At 38.4% G+C, this 24316-nt stretch overlaps 1 protein-coding gene across 1 annotated transcript in view; it reads right to left on the minus strand.

Moving 5' to 3' along the window:
• MRPS28 (mitochondrial ribosomal protein S28) overlaps positions 1-24316 on the minus strand; it is an 80793-nt gene that overhangs the window by 49304 nt on the left and 7173 nt on the right. The window contains exon 2 of the mRNA XM_030963462.1: positions 14202-14383. Within this exon, the coding sequence (XP_030819322.1) occupies positions 14202-14383 (182 nt within the window). The remainder of the gene's footprint in view (positions 1-14201; positions 14384-24316) is intronic.

The following is a 24316-nucleotide window of genomic DNA, read 5'->3' on the forward strand; positions in this document are numbered from 1 at the left end:
CATGATCCAGCAATGTGCACCTCCAGCCCAGAAAGCCAGCTGTGCTCTGGGCTGCATCAAAAGCAGTGTGATCACCAGCAGGTCAAGGGAGCTGATTCTGCCACTCTACTCTGCCCTCCTGAGACTCCCACATGAGTACTGCACACAGCTCTTGGGCCCAAAACACAAGAAGGACGTGGACCTGTTGGACTGAGACCAGAGGAAGGTCACAGAAATAATCACAGGATGGTGAAGTACTGGACCAGGTTGCCCAGAGAAGTTATGGATGCCCCATCCCTGAAGGCATGCCCCATCCCTTCAAGGCCCAGCTGGATGGGGCTCAGAGCAACCTGGTCTAGGGAAGGTGTCCCTGCTCATGGTGGGTGGGTTGAAATTACATGATCTATAATGATCCTTCCAACACAAACCATTACATGATTCTATAATAAATCCCCTCAAACTTCCTTTCTTAATTTTTGGGTTTTTTAAGCTTAAATCACTGTTTAGCACGTTAGCCTAATTTACTCTTGCCATACATTATTCCTTTCCACTCACTTACTATCATTTAGTTTTGGCTAAGTGCACCACTGGTGTGTACTCCAGGCCCAAGCTAAGCATGCTCTTAATAAATCTCGCAGAAGCAGGCAAGTATTTCACAAACCTCCACACTACAGCAATGCCTTATTCAAGTCAAAGTCCCAGAAAAGGATATTGTATTTGCTGCCACGCATCAGTGCTGCTCTGCATCCCCTCCCAGGCTGGCAGCAGCATCAGCTCTGCCTCCTGCCAAGCAGAGGATCACAGCTTGTTTACTGAGCTGTGTCTGGAGGAAGCAGAGAGCGTTTCAGTCTCGTCTCCAGCAGCTCTGTCAAGCCAGCTGCCAAGAACAGTCTTGAAAGGCTTCAGGGGAAACAAAATCTCGCACTTAGGTGGTAATAGACTGGTCCAGCACCAGCGACCCAAAGATGAGTGAGGTGGCACACGCACTACTTGATCTGAAAGATTCAAACTCTTATATAACTTCAAATATATAAAGTCACAGGAAAAGAAGTAACTGAACTCTTCAAGTGGAAGGACAGATTAGCAATCAACTTATAATTACCACTGAGATTAGGATCTCTATGTTAATACTTGAAATTAATGAGTACAAATTGCAGATAAATTAAACTTCTATGCTACTTACACTTCCTTATGATGTATGGAAAAGACCTGAAAACTCGATAGGGTTTTCACATTATAGATTATAATTTTTTAAAAATTTAAATATTTAAACTAATGCTCCATTACTTCCAGAAGATTTCAGACAAGTTAAACATGCATGTTGAGCATTTCCATAAAGAAATTATTTACATAGTTTTATAGGAATCATGAAACTCATTCAGTAAAATCTCACTGCTTTTACAAGGCCTGCTAATTACTCTGAAAATAAAGAACATGAAGTTTCAGAGGACATGTAAGCAATTTTTCATTTCTTCTAAAATCATTAATCAAAGAAAAACTGCTTAAGCCTTTTTCCTCTTACCCTACGAACAAAAAGTCACCAAACACTAATAAATGATTGGCTTTTTTTTCTTGTATTCAATGTTTATTTCTCTGCCTTTAGAGTCATATCTCAGTTTCTTGGTTAAGTGGGTACATGCTTACACAGTGTGACCACATTATGTGTGCTTCTCCATGTGATCAGAGCCTGCCAAGTCTCAAATCAGATTATTCAAAATATAGCTTCAGTATTTTTCAGAACAATCCCTTCAGTATTTAAAGAACTGGGGGGCTGTTGTTATTTCTCACCCAAGTTGGGACTGGATTTTAAGTTCTTTAGGCAAAAAAAAAATTGTTAAATGCTAAGACAGGAAAATAGAACATTTGCCTTTCTTGACAGCTATCACAGAAGGAAAAAGAGCTTTGGTGTAGTATTAAAAAAATGCTCCATGATTGGTTCTCATCATACTTGACATTTCAGTGTCCATAAATCACGGCTACGTTCAGCAAGTTCACAAAGCAAAAGACATCTGCATCCCTGCTTGGCTGCTATCGTGCCCAAAATGCTGACAGAGCCATGGCAGCAGTGACCACACACAGACTCCAAAATCTATTAAAGCAAGTTTTAACAGCTACTGAATACTCTTAGAACACTTTCCCAAACCCCCTTTTTTCTTTTTAAATATATGGGTCTTTACTTACACTGCAGTTCTTCCAGCACAACAGCAATACCTGCCTAGAATTTTAAATTCTATCTTGAACATTCTGTCCTTTTTAAAGAAAAGTCAGGCAAGTAGTCACAACAGCAGGGTTGTCAGTGTTATCAGATGCTCCTTACTCAGTAAGAGCATATACACACAACCTAAGTGTTACTTTAGTACTATTACCTCTGCTTCTTGCTCTAAAACATTGGGTACAAAAATTATACTCATTTGCTATTCCTGTCCGAGCTCCACACAAGTGCATGTGAAAAGACAAGAAGCAAGACTGTGGGTTTTGTTAGCATATTAGTGAGCAGAAAAGGAAAATAAATTAGTCTTAAATAACAGACATGTAATAAAATGTTATTTATTTTTGCCTCTAAACACCACACATTTTTTAATTTGGAATTGCTGTGCTGCCTAGTAGCAGCAAAGCAGCCAAATCCCCTACACAGTTTGGCAACACTCAGCCTTAAAAGCCTTACCTTGCTTTGTAGGAATCTACCTGGTTTTGTGCCCTGGTTGGACAACGGCATCTAAACAGGCGGGCAAGGAGTTACAGAAAGCATCAGGGGAAGAAAAGCATCTGTCATGGGTTTGGTGTGTAGGAGTAACAGAATTAATTTTATCAGTCTTTTGGGCCTATTCCAAGCTGCAGTAAACACCCACTCCTCCCTCTGCTGAACGATCCCTCTGCACCAACTGGTGACTTCAAATAAAAATGTGTGACTAAATAAATCATCAATGGCCAGAGACTGCTTTTAAGTATCTCCAAGAATAGAGACTCCACAACCTCCCTGGGTAACCTGTGTCAGTGCTCAGTCACCCTCACAGTAAAAAGCTCTTTCCTGATGTTCAGAAGGAACCTCCTGTGTGCTGGTGTGTGCCCACTGCCCCTAGGCCCATCACTGGGCACTGATGATAAGAGCCTGGCTCTGCACTCTTTGCCCACTCACTTGAGGTATTTCCACACATGGATGAAATCCCTTTGAGCCTTCTCTTCTCCAGGCTGAACAGCCACAACTATCTCAGCCTTTCCTCATCACTCCCTTCAGCATCTTAGGGGCCCTTCACTGCACTGTCTCTTGAACTGCAGAGCCCAGAACTGGACACAGCACTCCAGGTCTGGCCTCGCCAGGGCTAAGTGGAGGAGAAGGATTGCATCCTGCCACCTGCTTGTCTAATGCAGCCCAGGACACTGTTCAGTTTTATTTGCCACAACGACTCAGTGCTGCCTCATGTTCAACTTGGATTTCCACCAGGACCCCACAGGCCTTTTCTGGCAAGCTGCTTTGCATCCCAGTGCCCCTGGTATGTCCTGGTGTCTGAGGCTGTACCTTCCCAGGGGAAGGACTTTGCCCTTCTCTGGCTGAACATGGTGAGGTTCCCATCACATCATTTTTCCAGCCTGTTGAGGATGCTCTGGATGGCAGCACAACCACCCTGTGTAACAACTCCTGCAAGTTTTGCACTCTGTGCAAACTTGCTGAAGGTACATTCTCATCCTACCACTGAGGTCATGAATGAAGATGTTAAACAGGACTTGGACCCATTACTGACCCCTGGGGTACATGGCTAGGTACTGGCCTCCAGCCTGAGTAATCTTCATATTACGTAGCAGACTGAGAGGAATTATCAGTGAAATAATTCTGTAAATCTCCAGCTTTACTAATATAAACAATTTTATCTGTTACAGAAGATAAATTGCCATTTTCAAAAAAAGTTAAGTTTAATTAAAAATTCCTAATCTGCCAAATTAAAGAAAAATTATGTGAACCCAAAAACTAAATAACCCAGAAAGATATAAACCAAAAAATAAAAGCAACTTTAAAATCATTATTTGTGGGAGGCCTGACTCATGCCTTCTAAGAGCTCGAGGTTGATATATATTACCTGCAGTGTTTCCCTAGCTGTGTTAATTCCCTTCTCAGACTCACCTACTGAAACTGTTCCAGAGGGGTGAATAATTACCACTCCATGGTTATACGATAGCATTAATTTTCCTGAGTAAGATCTTTGTTATATGAAGTCTTATAATTCACATTTGGTCCCAAACATCATTAATTCCATTTCTCAACCTAGAAACTAAATAGCTTCTGTCTCTGGGCAAGTCTACACCTCTCAGAGGATTGCCATGCAGAACACGAGCCAGTTTAGTCCAAGCTTGTCTCCCAAAATGAAATCAAAGGCCACATCAGCACAGCACTGCAGCTCAACTCTCTATGCTGACAAGAGGGTTTAGAACAGAGTTATACCCAACCTAATAAAAGCAGTTATAGTGCTACAATAACCTGGACTGTTTTCTCATCTAACCCTTACCTAAGTTACAAGTACAGGTCAAACTGACCAGACTTTAAGCCATAAACATCAACAACTTGCTCAGTGGTTTAGGCAAGTACAGTTGCCTGTACTCCTGAAAAGTACCACATTTTTATAACTGGCAGGAGCCTACCTCACCCATTTCACCCAGAGCCACTGATGAGTGAAATATGCTGGGGAGCATTTTAAGAGTTTTCAATAAAATTCATAATCTTCTGCATCTGGACTGGCTGAGATTCTGTGAGCCTTGTCTAGCTATTGAGAAAATTAATTACACTTTACTAGTGGTATTTAAGTGAAATTTTGTGCTAACAGCAAGGCTTTCTCAAAGGTGAGGGGGGAATATTCCTAATATGCTGCACACAGAGATTCAAGTCATTTATTCTCATCAATCTCAGAAGAAAATACTAGAAACAATTTTAATTCTTCTGCTAAGTCATGAGTTTATAATTCTATTTTCTGCAGTTCTTGACAGCTAGCACCTGGATTAGGGGAAAAGAGAGTTTAACTACTCATCTCCGACAGACGACACTAAAGCCTCCCAATGCAGTAAGAAGCTTCCCAAGACTTTTTTTTTCTCTTGTGTATGTGTGCACGTCCACATATGAGAAAATGTGTGGCTTAAAGAGTATTTACAGACTTTGACATTGCCAAAAAAGCTCCAGGCCACCTATGGTCTGCTTTGTTCTCCCAAGACATTTTACACGTATATTCCATCTCTCATTTATCACAATGCCCTGGGAAAATCGAACTGGCAAAACTTTTTTTATCAATAAATGCTACTAGTTTTGTAAGGGTTTTTCTTACAAAGGTCACTGGATCTCATAAATCACTGCTACTTGAAACTAATGATAGAGGCAAAAGCTAAGGATAAAAATTGATTAGCAAGCTCATGTGCACTGCTGTGGCCGTATTCCTAGGTCTGTGTTGTATTTTCTGTATCAAATGCTGCCCAGGGTGCCTCATTAATATGGACTAGTTGTACTGTTGAAAACCAACACCTGTCCCATGGTATCATTACATTAACTAAACTCTAAAGTACCTATCTGGGAGGAAAAACTAATAGTGTAGTCAAAAAAAAAATGTTTACAGACTTTGGGCTCCAGAAACTTTGGAAGCACTGTCTTGTGTATTACAGAATTGCACAAAGCCAACACCTCCATTTGTGGTTGAAAATAACCACTGAAGAATGATATACAGTGGGTGGCAAAAACAGTCACAATTGTAAAGTAACCAAGCAAATAATAAGCTGCGTCCATAGGGGATAAAAATGCTATAATTTCCAAAATGCATGCTGCTATAAATAAGTTAGAGGTTATTTGCTTCAGCACACTGACCAAGTTTGCAATCACAGAGCTATTCTTCGTGCCTGTTTTTAAAAAAGCAAGCTGAAATTGTTCAACAGCAGACAGAGTGGCACCATGTGCATTGTTTGGGCTCGGAGCAATGGTGAATTGCACTATATGGAAGCTTTGTAGAAAAGGCAGCTCCTGCCACCTCCTTGAATTTAGTCCTCTTCAATATAAATAATAAGGCTTCCTTTTTAAGTTGCAATGTTGGTATGTGGGAACAGGACAACATCATCAGTCCTGCTAACCATTTCTCCCTGGTATTTGGGCATAGTTGGAGACCAAAGGCTGATCAGAGTGCCATAACCCAAGTTTGCTGATGACTAGTGAAAACCACCTTAGTCCCCAGAGAATTTCAACATGACATTCTCATCATTTTAATCACAGAAAGAGACTGGTTTTCACAATGTGGAGACCAGCTGTCTGGTTGTGTTTTCCACAAAAGATACAAACTGGAAGAGATTCAGGAAAGTGCGTGCGCACTATTCATTTTATACTTCAGCAAATGTGAACAGGTCATAATTATTTAACAATTCAGAAATTATAACACAGTCTAAATTCGTCTTTCAAACTGCAGAGGAATATTGTCCTCCAGTAAGAAGATGCTTACCTGATAGGTAGGAGAACTTGGAAGAAGGAGCAGAAAAGTACAAAAACTGCTTTGATTTCAGACAGCCATTTAGTGTTACAAATATCAGCAACATCGCACTGATAGACCTAAACCATTTGACCTTATAGGCATAAAGGAAATCACTGTGATAGAGACTTACAAATTCTCCCAAGCTGCTTACTTATGCCACTACTGGTTTTTGTTCTAATAGGCAAGAAATACTTTCCAAACAAATGAAAAACCAAAACAACACCAAAAAAATCTCAGCTGATGACAAAAGAATAAAGATAACTTTCTGGGAAAGACCAGGTAAGTGGTCATGTTGACTAAATAAGATTTTAATACCAGGTATTTTAATAAGTTTTGTAATTTCTGCTTTAATTATGCATAAATGAGCAAAAATTATTTTGAAAACTTTCCAAAAATGTTAGAAGGAACACAGTATAAGGAACATGTCATATACTGCTGCAATGCAGCAACCTCTAAACCGCTTAAAAACACACAACAGAACTGTAAATTCTAACAGTTCAGTAGTAAAGTATTGGTATAAAGCTGAGCAATAATTTGCAAGCTGAAAAAAGACTAACTGATTTGCATAATGCAGAATAGATACAACAATACAAAATTGCAATTACTTAGAAATATAACTACATTATATTTATATTGGAAATATATATTAACAGTCTGTATTAAAAAAAAAGAATACTGAGAACGAGGCTGGATCAGGTATAAATAAGGAGGGAAGGAGGGAAGGAGCCAGGAAGGCAGGAAGGAAGGCAGGAAGGAAATGCATTTCCTGTGAGAGACAGGACAAAATTTTCACAGTAGCTGTGAGGGAGCAGCGCCTGGAGCCATGTGGGCATGTCCAGGTTGTTATTCTGCACTACCACACATCACTGCCAGAGGTGGAAATAAGGGATTCTCACTTCCAGGAAGAAGGGCATGGCTTGGTCAAGAAAAATCATAGCAGGAGGGGGAAACTCTGTCATCGGGGTCCTCAGTGAGCATCTCTACATGTAAATCACCCATTTTTGTACACTTTTGTTATTAATATTGCTGCTCTTACTGTTGGTTTTCTAATCTCATTGCTATTTCCAGTAAATTGTTCTTATCTCAACCCTTAATCTTTCACCTTTTTCTCAACTCTATCCTCAGAACAGGAAGTGGAAACGGTGGAAGGAGGGGGGAGCAAGCAAGAGGCATCTGGTTTGGGAGAGTCTTGGGGCAAGGGGGCACTAAACTGGGGAGTGCTGTTCCTAAACCACGGCAGAGTGCTTACACATTCTCTCAAATCTTCTTGTAAGGGTTTTTTTACAGTGTGAATAACTAGTAGACAAACCTGTAAGAAAAAGACTGATCTGTTGGGAATGAAAACTACAACAAAAGGGAAGCAGGGAAAGGAAGAAACCACTGACTTAATGCCAATGAGCTAACAGCCATAATTTGAACACCTAAATAGAATGAGATAATTCTGTCAGAGCAGTGTGCATTCCCCTCAGATACCAAAATTGGGAGTTAAAAAAAAAAAGTTTCTCAGTGGATCTGTTTTCTAAACAAGACAACATCACAGAAATCAAAAGTGATTTTCCACACCAATCCAGCATCCTCTGCTTTTATCAGTAACTTCAACACACATAACTAATTTTTAAGAAATCACTAAATTTCTATAGGTTGCCAGTCTCTTTCATATGACCTGTTCTCTCTACATCTGTGCATGTTTGAAAATGGTACTTGCAAAAGCATCATTTACTGTAGCACTTGTACTGCTGGTTAGCAATTTCCTTCTTTCCTGTTGAGAATTACATATTACAGATAAGTGCTATTTTGTTGGCAACAGACAGCAAAAAGGAAGTAGACCATATTTGTAAAAACAAATATGTACAACTAAACCCAGTGTTACTGCAGCAATATATATTTTCTTTATATATGACATTATTGCCTTTTTTTTTAAGCAGTAATAGTTCCATCAACATTCAAAGCTTGAAAGCCAAAGGATGTGCCAGGTTGGCAGACCAGCACCACTCCAATCAGCAACAGTAGAGGACAGAGAATAAATATATAGTCTAGGGAGTAAATATGGTTAAACATGAATTTGATGCCTGGGATTCCCCTAGCAAAGAAAGAGCAAAGGCCTTGGGAATGGGAGCTGAATGCTGAGTCTCAGTCAGTATAGCCTCCTGCCAGTTGTTTGGTCATTATGTGTGTTAAAGGAAAGAGATAGAAATGTTATGTTTTCAACATCTCTCTCTAAACCTTTTCACAGGAATATTGCACCATTGCATACAGAACAGTCAGGGCAAGGAGGGTTCAGCAGGCAAGGACTGAACCAGACACTGACATGTCCCCTTGTATGAGGGTCTCTGCTGCACTGAGAGCAGGGTGCTTTGTGTGAGGCAGCTCATTTGGGCTGAGATGGACTTGTTCAAAAAGCATATCCACATGGCATCAAAACAGAGCAGGGAACTCCAAACTTACCCTCCAGCTTAACACATGGTTACTCTGTTTAATACACAAACTGGAACTAAACCAAAGAGAATCTTATTGAAATCCTTTCCCATGAAGAGCATCTCTCTTCATGCACCTCTTTTTCTTCTTTTAGAAAATTGATTTTTTAATCTTACAAGATCTTTTAAACAGTTTCCCCTATTACTTTTAACATAAATTTAAGACTGTCTTAATAAAATGAATGTGCTAGAAAACAACCAGCCTTATTCATATTACCTAATCTAAGAAACCAGATTAGTTTAAATTGGATTCCATTCTGACTTTATCTATAAAATATTTTAAAAATAGAACAAAAAGAGAGGAATGTAAAATGTTTCCCAAATAAAATTCACCCTGGCAGTCATTCAAACAGAGTAAATATTTTGATACAATTTGCAGAAACGGCATCAGGTAATATTTTAAGGTGGTCATTAAGCTGTCATGTTCTAAATCACAACCGGCATCAAATGATTTCTTCCCTTCTCTGCTATTTAAGTTTGGCAAATATGCACTGTATAAAAGGTGTCAAGTAAAATTGCCACAGGATATACTGGAAATCCCTGCACCAGCTGCACACTCAAGCATAAAGGAAGTGTCTTTCTGATCCTACAGCCTGATAATACTGGAGTTGCTGGAGGGTTACAGCAGTCTTTGAAAATAAAGCTTCATTACACTGGCATGGAGAGGTGCAGTTTAATCCTCTTTGGAAGCTGGTCCTGCAATCCTACGTTTTAGAAAATTGCTGAAAGCCATTGTGCTTTTGATGGGAATTGGTCATTAACAGTACAGGTGCAGACCATGCAAGAGGCAGTGTCAGCACAATCCCTTCCCATATTTTCTGCTTCTCAGGAATTCCATCTGATAATGACAGAAGCAGGTTTTAACAGCACCTTTCTGTCATGGATTAAGTTGTTGCTTATTTGGAGATGTAAAACAGACACTTTCTTCTTTGGGACTTCAATTCCTCTGCATGTTAAAAGAGAGAAAAAATATATTTTCTTCCCATTGCTGAAAAGGAATCTTATTTCACTACAGACCCTTTCTCATTTGTATAAACTTTGGATATTTAGTAGAATTACTGTGCTGTTGGTATAAAATGCAAATTTAATAAAGCTGTTAAGTCAGATTGTATCAAGAAATGTGTTTACTAATTGTAGTATGTATTTAATAAGTACAGCATATATTACATCAGATCTTAAAATCGTAAGAGTAATAAATACTCTCTAATACACAGTAAATAAACCCCAAATAACAAAATTATACTGATATTTATAATCAAATACATCCTTGCCTGGCCCCAGTGAGATTTTACCAACAATATACTTGATCTCTAATGAAACCAATGCTTTCTTCCAATCTCAATACCATCAGTGCTGATAACAAAATGTATTTTCTGCAATTCTATAAAACAGATGTCCAAAAAAAGGAAAGCAATCAATGAAAAGCAAACAAAAATAGCTAGAAGGCTCTTCAAATATTTATTTAATTTAAATTTTGCATTACTGCTCTAAGGGTTCTTTTCCTTAAAGTTTCTGGGGTTTTGTTTGGGGTTTTGGTTTAGGTGTTTCAGGGTTTTTTTTAAAGCTGAGAACTTTTTTAGAACTGAGGGGAAAAGATTTATTTAGCTACTTCAAATTTTCCAAGTGAGGGACACCTTTTTTTTTCCAGTTGCTTTTTTACCCAAGACAGTCTTTAGGGTGAAATCCTTTCTTATGGCCACATGGTGGTAGCACTACAGGGTCTTTCACCTGGACACAACTGTTAGGAACAGGACTGAGCAGTTCAAGAGAACAAGTTTTATACGCAAGAGCCTTTTGTTTCTTTTCAAATAAACTGTAGCATTTTCAAAGAGCACAGGACATCATATAAGAAAAAGAAAACTGTATTATAATATCATTAAAATAGTTGAGTTCTAGTTAGAAAAAAGCCAAATGATCAAGGAAATATCAAAGAAATATCAAAAGCACATGCCCTCAAGAGATACCTCTTTACATAAATGGGAAAAGATTGCTTGCTACAGCAATTATTTTGCAAATTCAGGTAAATTTTAGAAATTTCAATTCCAGAAACACCATGAATTGGAAAAAGTTGGCAAGAATTATTTAAATTATTTCCTTTCTTATTTAATTATTTTTATTTATAGGATTAGGTCTTCTAAATAGCATTTAAACACTTAAGTAGTCTGAGAAAAAAATCAGGTTTCTGGTCTGAACTGAGGAGAATAGGGATTTGAATCAGTCACCTACATCTCAAATGAATGCTTTAAGTCATTTGAATATAGAGTAGCAACACTACTATATCCACTACATCCTCAGTGTTGCAAATGCTGTCTTTACTATTTTGGGAACTACTGCCTTTAGTGCCAAATTTAACTTCGTTAATAATACTCAGGCTATTAAATTCCATCTCTCCATTCCCTCTGAAAAGCAGTGAGAAGGAAGTATAAACAAGTTTTATAGGGATCTGCTTGTTTTTATCATTATAAAAGGCAGCGAAAAATATAACTGGCCAAGATCTTCTCAGCCCCAGGCTTATGCTGCCAGCATTCAGTGGACAGCTGACTCTACAGCACCTGCTCCAACATGAGCTCTCCTGGCCTCATCTTCCCCTGTACCTCTGCAACGTGCACCACAAGGAAAGGTGTAGGTTATTGAGGGTAAGATGAGAGCAAGGAAGGAGTGGACAGATGCTTGTTTGCCTGTGAGCTTTTTAAGGAAGCCATCTTTCATTCCTTTCCTCCAGTCTGTCTTGCCATCTCAGTATTCCAGACCACCATGACAATATAGAAACGCCATATAGTAAAAGCAGGGCAACCCTAATGAAGGGAGAAATGATGCATCTGACTCCATGGATATCAGAAGGCTAATTAACTGCTTTATTATACTATGTTATTCTATACTACATTACACTACATCTAAACTGAATCTGCACAAGCACCCAACTCAACTGAAGAGAATCTTGTGACTGTCTCCTGACCAACAGTCTGGACACACGCTTGGCCCTGACAGGCCAAGGGAACAAAACACCATCACTTTGGGTAAACAATCTCCATATTTCATTCTACTTTGGCACAACACAGGTGCAGCAAATGAGATAAGAATTGTTTTTTCTTTCTCTGAGGTTCCTCGCTGCAATTCCCAGAAAATATCCTTGGGAAGTTGTGCCTTGCTTTTCTCTGTGACGAGAAACGTGGACATAATGCCACACAAGGAAACAGCGAGTGGTGGGTTCAGCATTCACCAGGTGAGTGAATTGCAGTCAGGGATTTGAAGGTAAACACAAAGCTGTCCTCTCCTCAAACCTGGGAAGAACTGTGCAAGCAAACATGGCTCAAGGCAAAGAGGCTGCAGTGGAAGCATAAAGGGACATGAGAGCATGAGGTCTTGCTTTGAATCATGCAAGGAGGCAGAGTTCAGAGCCATGGGCCAAAACTGGAGAGAAGACCAACAGACTGTTATGGTGGGTGTCTGCTGTGGACAGTGTGATCAGGAAGAGGAAGTGGATGAAGCTTCATTCAAACAACAAGAGGCCCCCTCAGGATTGCAGGACTTGATTGTCACAGGGCACTTCAAATTCCTGATGTGTGCTCAAACAGTAACAAACATCGGAGCAAGCAATCAGAGCAAGTGCCTTGCTGACACTTTCTCACCAGAGTGCGAGACAACCCAAGTAGGACAGGTTTTCTGCTGGACATGTTACACACAGGCAGATAAGAACTGCTTGGGAATGTGATAGCTGGTGTCTGTCTCAGCTGAAGAGACCACCAATGAGAGATTCCATGCTGAAGGAAAGCGAGTAAGAAAGTGGCAGAAGACAGCTCTAGGCTTCAGGACAGTAGACTTTGGGTTATTCAGGGCAGGGAAGATGTCCTGACATGAAAAAGTGCCCAGAAGACATCCAAGATCTATAAGGACAAACTCCTCAATGCTTCACCAGGGTCCTTCCCAATGTGCAGAATGAGCAGGCCTGGCAGAAGGCTGGTGCAGCTGAACAGGGAGTTTTGGTCTGAACTCAACCACAAACCCAAAGGAATGGTCAGAGATTGAGACTAATATAGAAACACTTCTCAGGCACGCAAGAATGGGAGTGGGAAAGGCAAAGCTAATCTTGGTTTGAAGTTAGCAAGAGATGCAAACAGCAACAAGGGCTGTATCACCACAGTAGCAGCAACAGAATAAGAAAATCTCTGCCTGCTGCCAAATGGAATGAGCATAAAGGACTCACAGACCTGTCAAAAAAAGAAGCTGAGTATAAAAATGCTCTGATAAAATACTATTGCAGTCTTGCACACAAATGTGTGATTATTTCTGTTAAATCTCTTTTTGCTAAATCAACTATTGCAGAACTGATTATCACAGGAATCATATTTAATGTTTCAAAAACAGTGACATTGCAGATTAACAAAAATGCTCCTCCTCTCTTACGGGAAACAGAGGGAAAAGAGAAGGACTAAAGTATTCTGATGCTATGAATTCAAAAAGATGGTGTTTTGCCTATGTATTAAAAAATAATTACTAAAACAACCTGGAGACAAATGAAGGGATCAAGCAACCTGGAGACAAATGAAATTATTCAAGGTATCCTTGAAAAATACATAATTATAAGGTGCCAAAGACAGTTTAGAAAGCTTGTAAATGTTATTTTCACTAGAATTCATTGCTTTCTTATATTTTAGTTTGCTAATTACAGTATTCCCCAGTACAACTGTTCTAGTTCCACCACAGTTGCCCTACTTCAGGACAGAATGAAACTTGACATCAAAATGTATGTAAAATCACCTGCTACAATATGGAATATTTGACCACATTAGCACTGATTATCTGCTATGAAAAGTGTTATCACAAATAATGTGTAAACTTCCCAGTATATAACCTCATGCATCTATGCTTAGTAGAGATAGCTACTGCCTAAGGAGACTACTTAACAAGGGATTGAAGTTCCAAATCCACAAAACTCCCAAGTATTTTAATAAACAGTGCTTGACAACTATTTCCCTTTTTTTCAGTGACTAAACACCCAGTAACTTCCTTTGCTCATCCTAAGTTGGAATATATAGATAGCAATAATGCAAATGTGTAAAGGAATCTGAATTCCAGACAATGATGAGCTATGCATGACTGAATTTTCATTCTGCACAATACCTTAACTTCCATAGTTTAAACCCCAGAATTCCTACAAACTATCCAAGGTCAGTCCAGAAGATGCTCAAGTCCCTTTAGCGAAGCATTTCAGGATGACACTCACAGATGTCATTCACCTACCATAAAGTTTATTACTTACTTTCCATCAACTTCTGGTCTTTTGCACACACAGTGAAACTTGCCACCAAAATCTATGTAAAGATCATCTTCTACAACATGGAATATTTGACCAATGGCAATTTTATCTTTGGCAGGCCCCATCTGAATTAAAGGAGAGCGTCTCAACATGGATGCAAAGGACTCCGATTTCTCTGAAGGAACCTACAGATGAATAATAAAAAAGAAAACAACATTTCACAAAACATGCTGTCTGAAGGAGGATTTAAATTAAACTTTCAACATACAAAAAGGCTTCATTCACTGAATAGCGAGTAAAGATTTCACGTGTTCATCACATTTTTAGCAAGACTTCAAAGGAAGCATCTGGTACCTTTCTCCAACTCCAAATATTTAACACATTCAAGGTAAAGTTTTCATTAATTCAGTCAAAGAAAAGGATAACAGTGTGCATCTCCTGAAAACATCTGCCAGCTCTACTACTGGTTAGGTAAGTTAATTTAAAAATGCATTCCAAATATAGGAGATATTCCCAAAAAGAACACTGCTCATCTCTTTGTTATCTCCTCAGTGAAAACCAAACCTGAATTAGCACCTTGCAGCTATTTATGCAAGTATTTAATAATGAATAATACTTAAGTCTTTATTTTAGAGAACAAAATCATTTTTCAAAGGCAGCAAAAGCAGAAAGCATGCACAGGACGGATCTAACATTAAAAAAAATGAACCATCACTTCTCTCACTTTTCACTCTACAAAATCAAAGTAACTAAATAAACAAAATGCCAGGGTTTTTTTCTCATAGAGCTTTGGGAAAATGCAAGAACACAAACCTTCCTGCTATGCTTCATGGAGTGAAAGATCTCTGTCCTGTAACCTGAGAAAACTCACCATCACAGGCTTACCATCATACGCTGGGTGAAAATATCCAGTTATATTAAAGTGAGGCTCAATCTCCCACATGCCATCTCTGATATCCTGAGTATGACCACTTTTTAAAATTGTCACCTTTGAAATGCAATTAGTAAGAAAAGCCTACTTGCTAGGAACAAACGAAAAGGGAGAAGCATTTTGGGAGCAACACATACCCAAAAGTGAATCTAAGGAATTTTATCAATAGCTAAATAGATTTTTAAAGTTAGAACCTATTAATTTTCCTCACATTTAGTATAATTACTTGATAATAATTATTTTGTGCAAGATTTCAAATTGTTTTGGAACCAGCAGAAGAAATAAACTGAATAATCAAGGAATTAAAGGTTCAGAGCTCTGCTGGCTTCAACACACTTTCCCATTGACTGCTTCAAGTGGTTGCTGAAATTCCAACTACATTTTATATGAACAGAAAATAATACCATCATTTTCCACTTGTACTTTTGGAAACTTTTATTCTTAGAGAAGTCAAAACAAGAGATAGTTTTGAATTCCAGCTCTGCTGGAAGACATAAACAGCACAGATTTTTCTGACGGGACAAAGCCTCGGGAATTACAAGCTGGAGATCTGACACCTGGTACATTTGCTGCTTCAGAAACAGGAATTGTTAAATGCAGCATCCCAAGGACAAGGGCTGAAAAGGTGCAACATGTGCATACATGCACACAGACCACAAAAAGAAAGCATCTGGCCATGGTAAACCACAAACAGAGCAGCCGGATCTTACACAGGAAAGCTACTATCATATAGGGTTCCAAACACAGCATTGCTTGAACTTCACTATGCATTCTAAATTCAAATAGATGAAAATTAATTTCACAGGATGCATTTGTAAGTGCACCAAGAAAAAGATGCAAAATGCTGGAAACAGTCAGAGGACATATTTAAATGAGATGATCCACACCATCAAATGAACTGCCTTTTCTTGCACGTCGATCATTTGAACAAAGCCTGAGCTAGCAGAGAGGATCAAAAGAACTTCTAGATTTGGTCTGAAGGAGATTTTCCTATATTATTTACATAGATGTCATTAGCAATGACATCTGAACACACTGAGATTGTCTGCTAAGCAATCATTACAATTCACAGTAGATGAGCAATTACACTCACTTAATGGTATTCACCTCATCCACGCTGCCTTCATACCATGGCACACTCGGTAGGGCTCTCGACACTAAAAAAAATCTCACAGCACTTCATGAAGATGAGTACACTAACATCTTATGGATTTCCTGTTTCCATCACCTAAAAATGGTCTATTCTACTTAATAACATCTTTCTTTTTTTTCCCCAGCAAGAAAAAATACAGATGAAAAATTCTCCCATGTGCAAACTTGCCTGTGAAATAATCTCTGTACCCAACAGACAAATGCTATCTTTACACAGTGACAGATGTGCTCATTGCCTACTAGAAACAGATTAAAGTACAATGCAGATGATAATGTACAGAGAAATTTTTTGCCACTCTTCACTGTGGACAGTTTTCTAAGAAGCCAGTGGGAATCTGTTAGAATTCTATCATGGGCCTACAAGTCTGCAGCCTTCTCTATTCTGCATCCTGGAGAGGAACTTCTCAAGAGCACAAATAGCTGATTTATGTATAAAATAATCAAGAGATTCCATTAGTTACTGCCATCAAGGACTCTTTTGTGGACATTCTAGAAATACAGTGAGATAAAATGCAGTATTTTCTCCCATTTTCTGCATAACCTACAGCAGATCTCATTAAAGAGTAATTTATCTCAAGCATTTAAAGAGATTTAATGACATTCTGAGTGCTTTCCTCTACAACTTCCAAATCTCCTTAACTGGATTCTCCACAGTAGCATTACAGAAAAACAGTATCACTGCACAATAACAGGGCAACACACTTTATTAAGCACTCTACTTTTCTAATTCTCAAGAAGTGCTGGTCATGCAGCTCTGATAAATGATATATTGATAACATGTCAAGTCACAAAAAACTGGAGATTATTACAAAATTCAGAAGCACAAATGGTATATTTTTTTCAAGTATCTGATGTATAAAGGCTTTTTTTTTACCCTCCTCTTTCTTAAATGCCAAATCTGTTTAATTTTCCTTCTAATTTCTGGATTTTAAAGTGTTTTTTGTACATATGTGGATACCAACCACTTTCAGCGGGCACAGTTCAATGAAGAAGCGGCAGCTCTTTCATGAACAGAACTCTCCAAGATGATACATATTAACCACAGAGTGGGAAAAGTCATAGACCTAAACCCCAGTAGGATCCAAACAAAAGAAGTAACTCCAATGGAGGAATGCAGCATACTATTTGTGGAGCAAAGCCTGTGACTGTACAAGCAGGGTGGCCCTATCCCACCCACTGAGCAAAATATCTGAAACCCAGGCTACGTGCTTTATGTCTGCTTGCAAAGGCAAGTAGAATGCACACTGGAATGTGAGAGATATGGATGAGGAGAGATGGGAGATTGGTGATCTGATTGCTACAATTAAGGGGTAAATAGCATTAACATCTAGCAGCATGCAAAGAACACAACCCTCTGTAACTTTCAAATTGGTTTTCCTCAGCACTGTCATCCATAGCTAGACAGACCTTTCTGTCCAAAGTTACTTATACACGAAATAACAAAATGGAAAAACCAACTTGCAGTAATAAGTTAGTGTGCATCCTCAATAGCTGAGGGCCCCAATAGCTTAGATATCCAAAATGGGACTGGGAAAGGCCTTGAGCAACCTCAGCTAAGTTTATCCTACTTGGAACAAGGGGCCTGAACAGATAACCTCCTGAGATCACTTTCAACATGCACTATTTTACTTAGTAAAGATTATAGCAGACTGGAGGCTGCTATAAAGAATATTAAAACAAAACCCAACATATTAAACTACCCACTGAACAAGTATATATTGATACTGCACTTATTTCAACAAGCAACCTAAAAAATTCCACTATCTACTAGCCCAGCAAACCTTAATTTTCCATACCTTATAACTATTGGAGGTGTGCACTGTTGCTTAGATATAAACCTAAATCCCAGCATTTTGTTAAGTGTTGAAGGCATTACGAGGGTAACAGGTCATAGAGATTCATGCAATTTATTTACCAAATTTCTCTCTTTACTACTTTTTACTTGAAAGCAATAATCTGTATTTAAGTCAAAACTCCATCATGCAGAAGAATCTCACCTTAAAGACAGCACGACCAACTCAGACACTACACCACAAAATGTGACATCCAACAGTTAATGGCCTTCCATGCAGAAGCAGCTCAAGAAGCATTGCCAACTTGAGAACTCCCCTGAATTTATCAAAGAACAACCATCAAGCTTTGTTTTCACCAACACAGTTTCCCTGACATTGAGGTTATCCCAAGAAACAGCACTGGACACTCAGGAGAAGCACCAAGTGGACCGACACGACTACAGCGACTGAAAATTCAACATATAAGCAAACAAGCAATTACATCTCAAAGTGTTTTCTCTAGATGCTGCCTTATTTTTATACATTAAACTATTTATTCTAATGCTGATGAGTCCTTCTTGAGAAGCTCCATGTATCTTATTCTCCTCTCAGAATATAACCACTCAAACTTTAGGCATCATCTCTTTAACTCATCTCAAGGATGAGCAGCTCTCAGTCTCCCCTTAACCAAGTAAGTTCACGTAGCTTCTCCACCTTCAACTTTGAACAGGTTCACAACTCTGTGCCTAGCAGTAATCAGTGATTCTTAAAGATTTCCCAAAGAAAAAACTCTGCTTCCCATATTAGTAGGGAAAAAAAAGTTTAGGGGAAAAATATTTTTAAAGTGTCAGAACTGACACTAACATTTATTACTTACTCAAAAAATACAGCCAACCTCTAGTACATGCCCAAACTACCAAAAACCAACTAAGCTTTGAATATTCAGGCTCATTCCACTGTACAGCCATTATCTACCAAGACAGCATTCCCACTACACCTCCACACCTCGAGTAGTCACAGACATTTTGTCTCCTCTTCTAAAGTAATTCTGCACTGGGAAAAACATCCTGCACTGCCCACCTTGGGTATCTACCACCTGTACTTCTACCCAAGGGAGAAGGTTACATATAATTGGGGTTTTTTTTCTTTCCCTCAAATTTTTTAAACCCTGTCCCACAGTTTAGATACATCCTGAGATGCAGAAAACACCATCAGTAACCACCTCAGCAACAGCACTAACTACAGTATTATACAACCTACTCCTTTGGAGAAGATTTGTGCCTACCACTATTTTTTCAAACACAAACTATAGTTCTGCAGGGCTTCACCTACTTGTTTATTATCAACAGATATAACAATAAACAGTAAACACTAAAGAGGAACAAAATCTGATAAATACTTGTACTTGCAATATACATTACATGAGTTGCTTTTATTCTGTAGTACATGGAAGAACAGAGAAGCTGTGGATGCCCCATCCCTGGAAGTGCTTAAGGCCAGGATGGATGGGACTCTGAGAAACCTCATCTAGTGGAAGGTGTCCCTGCCCATGGAAGGAGGGTTGGAACTAGAGGATCCTTAAGGTTCCCTCCAACTCGGGTCATCCTATGATTCTATGAAATTAGAAGTCTAAGATGAAATATAACTCAGGAGCATCTTTTGGACTTGAATGTGAACAGTAATGTAAAGACAGGGACCATCTCTTTACCATCTCTATTTTAGTATTTGACAACCATTGTAAAAAATATCAAATTACTTGTTATTCTCTTATTTGCCAATGACATTTATCTTGTGCAGTATTAAGGAAGAGAATCTGCAAATTGCTCATTAATATATGCCACTCATATACACAGACAACACATAAACACCAGCATGATGCCAGTGCTTCAAAAATGTATAAGACTATTCTAGAATTTTTTGAAGCCCAGTTTAATTCTGCAATATGTACCAAGGAAAATTTTACAATACTATTCTTTAAAAACACCAAATGTTTATGGATAAAACAGACAGGTGAAACTATGAACAGAGTAGAAAATAGGAAGATCAGATTAGGCAGAGCTGTATAAGAATAAACAGGGACACAGAATTTACCTAGCATACACATAACCAAATATAAAAGCCATAAAATTCACCTACTAATGCTCATAAATAACAGCACATCATCCCACATACAGCACAGGCACAACTACAACCAAAGACAGCACGAACACAGAGTCTATTCTTTGAAGTCCACTCTCTGTTTTACATTTATCCTCCCAAGAATACAGCTCTTTTTCCTCCCCAATAAGTGGCCTGAGGTTTTGTTCCATTAAAACACATATCAAAAAACTGAAGTTTATGCTGTTTCCCCACAGATCCAATTTACAACCCAAAGTGGGCAACCACAAAGACAGGGAAGACCTCTTCAGTTTCTTTTAAACAAGAGACTTTTCCCCTTTATTCTGTACAAAAAGATTAAACTGAAGAACTGATTTAAACTTCTTGTTAACAAAAGGCTTTGAAGACTAAATACTGAACAAAGCTTAAACAAAAGCAAGATTGGTGTTATTTAATAAAACTACTGAAGGGAAATAGTCTAAACATAAAACAAGGATTTGGGATTCAAAGCAGTAATTTAGGGAAAAATCTAAGATTAATGACTGCACAGTCATGAAGAAGAGCTTTGAAAGCAGTTGAGGAGAAAACTGGAAGCTTCCCTGCCAGATATTTAAAAGATATACAGATACATATATATATACAAGACATTTATAAAAAACTTCATATGAATCACTTCCTATGCAACAGTTGTTACAAGGCCAAATTTCCATGAAGAGAGCACTTCCACACCAGCTAGCATGTTCTGAATTCTATAAGGGAATTATTTTAGCTATAAGGATTCTAGTCTAATATAATTACTTAATATCTACAGGCCAGTAGAAGAAATAACAGTGTAACTAAGAGTTCCAGCAGACACCATATTCCTTCATTTCTTCTCAGTTTGAGTAATGATTTGAATTGCACCACCAATGGTAGAAAACTCCTAATTCCATAGTTTTCAAATAAACACAGATACTATTTGTACTCAACGTTTTCAAGTCAAGTTTTGAAAAAAGTAGGAGGGGGAAAAGAAAACAGAACCACTTTTTAATACAATGTGGTACTACAAAAGTGATATTCAAGAAGAACACAATAAGCACCAGATTCTCCTCCAAAACTGCAGCATTTGGAAGGAAAAAAATCTTACAGATTTTATGATTGGAAAAAGCAAGGGAAACAGCTCTGTTTTGCCTATAAGAGGATGAGGTAAATTGACTGCTATATATTCATTCTTTATTAAATTTTTATTAACTTTCAAAAACTTTACTTCAGGTTTTAATTGTCCAGAGTTATTACTTATCATAATTTTAAAACTGCAAGTACCCCTAAAGAATGACCGGAAAGCAAAGCAAATTTCTGCTGTTTCAATCAAAAGAGGAACATCCATACACTCTCCTCAGCAAAGTGAAGAAATATGGTTTTATTTTAAAATGCAAACCAAACAAAAGTTGTCAGCTGAAAAGCTTGGAAGAAGCTGAAATGAGGTATTTAACCATCCCCTGATGAGAAGCAGTAACTAAGTGTTTTGGCAAAACATCGCCCCAACTTCCCTCCAGATATTAAGACTTTTAGTGGATTTTAGATTTTATTGTCAAAGCCTAATAGCATTTAAAACTCCCTCACGAAAGCCCTAAGTCTTTGTTTTTTTCATACTTCAGGACTAGGCTTTAAGGAGCACAGAACTCCACTCTCACTGCTATCTTGAAGGTAAAATCTCGTAGTGCCTGCTGTATACATGCGCTGGAAGTCCCAGCATACCTGTGAGCATACTGAACTGAACCCTCTGCAGGAGAGCACCCTCTCCCCTGTGGAACATCTCAGACAGCATGATCTACTCCAGAAGCCTTCTTTGCAGCTTGGACAAAACAATTTGACAGTATTTTAAATCTTAGTTGTAAACCAGTGAATTTAGAGCTGCTCTTGCCACTCCATTTGAAATCAGCTAAGCTATAAGCACTGGAATATTAAGAATATCCTACTTAGTTATCAATTTAGACCTAAATAAACAATAACACTAATATAAAGCCTCTAGGAAATCCCATTTAGATAGTTACATTAACTGGATATCCAACTGCCCTCAAAAGGCTGAAAACACCAAAGGTAACACTGGAATAGAAACTTGGATGGATGTTGCTTTCTTACACATACAGATTACGACTTATATTTTTTCACAGAATGGTTTGGGCTGGAAGGGACCATAAAGGTCATCTAGTCCTAATGCCCCCTGCCATGGGCAGGGACATCTGCCACTGGACCTGGCTGCTCAGAGCCCCATCCAGTCTGGCCTTGAACACTTCCAGGGATGGGGCATCCACAGCTCCCTATTCCAGTGCCTCACCACCCCCACCATTCTTCCTTTTGTCCATCCTTGATCCACCCTCTTCCAGTTTAAAATCATTGCTCCCATCACTACAGGCCCTACTAATAAAGACTGAGAGAGACTTTTTACTTTATGTTAAAAAGTACACAGAAAAGTCTTCCCAGAGCCTTCTCTTCTCCAGGCTGGACAGCCCCAACTCTCTCAGCCTGTCTTCTTCACAGCAGTTCCAGCCCTGCTATCATTTTTGTGGCCTCCTCTGGACTTCATCTTTCATGTACTGAGGACCCATAACTGGATGGAGTGCTCCAGGTGGGGTCTCACAAGAGCAAAAGTATTTATCAATTTCTAAGTCCACATATTTACCTGAAAGACACACTTGCTAGGGTAAATGCAAAAGTCTCTGGCTGAAATTCAGTGCTTTATGTCAGTCCAAGTCAGCCCACATGGCCCCAGTGATTGTCTCTAGCCTAAAAATCAATAGTCTAAGCTTCAGTTACATGTTATACTTTCAACAATACAAATACCACACAAGCCACAAAACCTTCTGGCACACAACTCCTAAAGAAAAAATGTAAGAACTGTACTGCTTCACTGACTTCCACCTGGGAAGAATTGTAACTAATTAAGAAAGAGGCTACTGCACAAAAATACCTACAGGGTTATTTTGAAATTCATGTAATGCAGGAATAAATTATTTTCACTGAAGAGTATCTTCGTTTTGTCCAAGTTATAATTCCTGTTTACCAACCTTTCTTATCCTAAAAGAAAAAATACGGGGAGTACTAAACTTCAGTTTTACCAAGAACCGGATTATTCATATTTAGCAGCATTGTCCAAAGGAAAGCAAACACAGTTATAGGAAGTTATAAGGGTTGTCAAACTTGGCAAAGACCACTGGAAGATTTTGCCTGGCTACAGACACAAATGTTAAGCCAACCTCCCATAGTGAAATCATACATTTTTAAAAAGTGCTTAAAATCATATTTTGATTGCAAATTAGTAAAGGATTACACTTCAATTTTAAAAACAACAAGTTTCATCATACACTACTGGATATAAATTTACCTTCATTAACAACCTTCCATCAAGCTCCATATTTTGGTACTCACTGCAATGCTGACTGATGAATACAGCATATTCCAAACCTAGTTTAATTTTTGCATACAGAACAACTTCTAATTAAAAATATCTCAGCTGTGCAGAGAACACATGACATGCTTGAATGTATATATTTGTATATATATTGCCCTCATAATAATGAACAATGTACTACTGTGAACTAAGCACATTTTTAAAAGAGAACCAAATACATGTAGTACTAAACCAGTAGAATACCATGGTGAAAACTACCTTTATCTCTCACTATCACACTTTTCAAGAAGAATCATGTAGATCTCAAAAGAAAAAAAAAAGATCATAGGAATAGGATTTGGGTGTTGTGCCTAATATTCAACAGGTTTTCCTGAACTGTACTTTTAGTATCAAAACTTCTTTGTTGTCTAGAAATCTCCATTGCTGAACCTATTTGCAGCTTGTTCTCTATTTGAAGATGGGTGCTTCTTAACCTTATCATTGAGATGCAGTATATGAACTGTCCTTCAACTCATGGAAGAGCATAATTATTCAGAATACTTTGTAAACATATTCAACTTACCAGTGCCTTAACATGCTACTAACCCAAGTGTAGCAGTACTGTTCACAAAACAAATGTCAATTTTTTCAATTAACAAACTCATCTCATATGTCCCACAACAAATATTGTGCTACCAGAGTAAATGCAAATTAAGGTGATATTTTTTGTCAATTATGGCTATCCCTGCCCATTATCAGAAAAGACAAAGGTTTACACTATTGTGTTTGAGTCTGG

Source organism: Camarhynchus parvulus, chromosome 2, assembly GCF_901933205.1.
Source record: "Camarhynchus parvulus chromosome 2, STF_HiC, whole genome shotgun sequence".
NCBI classification, from domain to species: domain Eukaryota; kingdom Metazoa; phylum Chordata; class Aves; order Passeriformes; family Thraupidae; genus Camarhynchus; species Camarhynchus parvulus.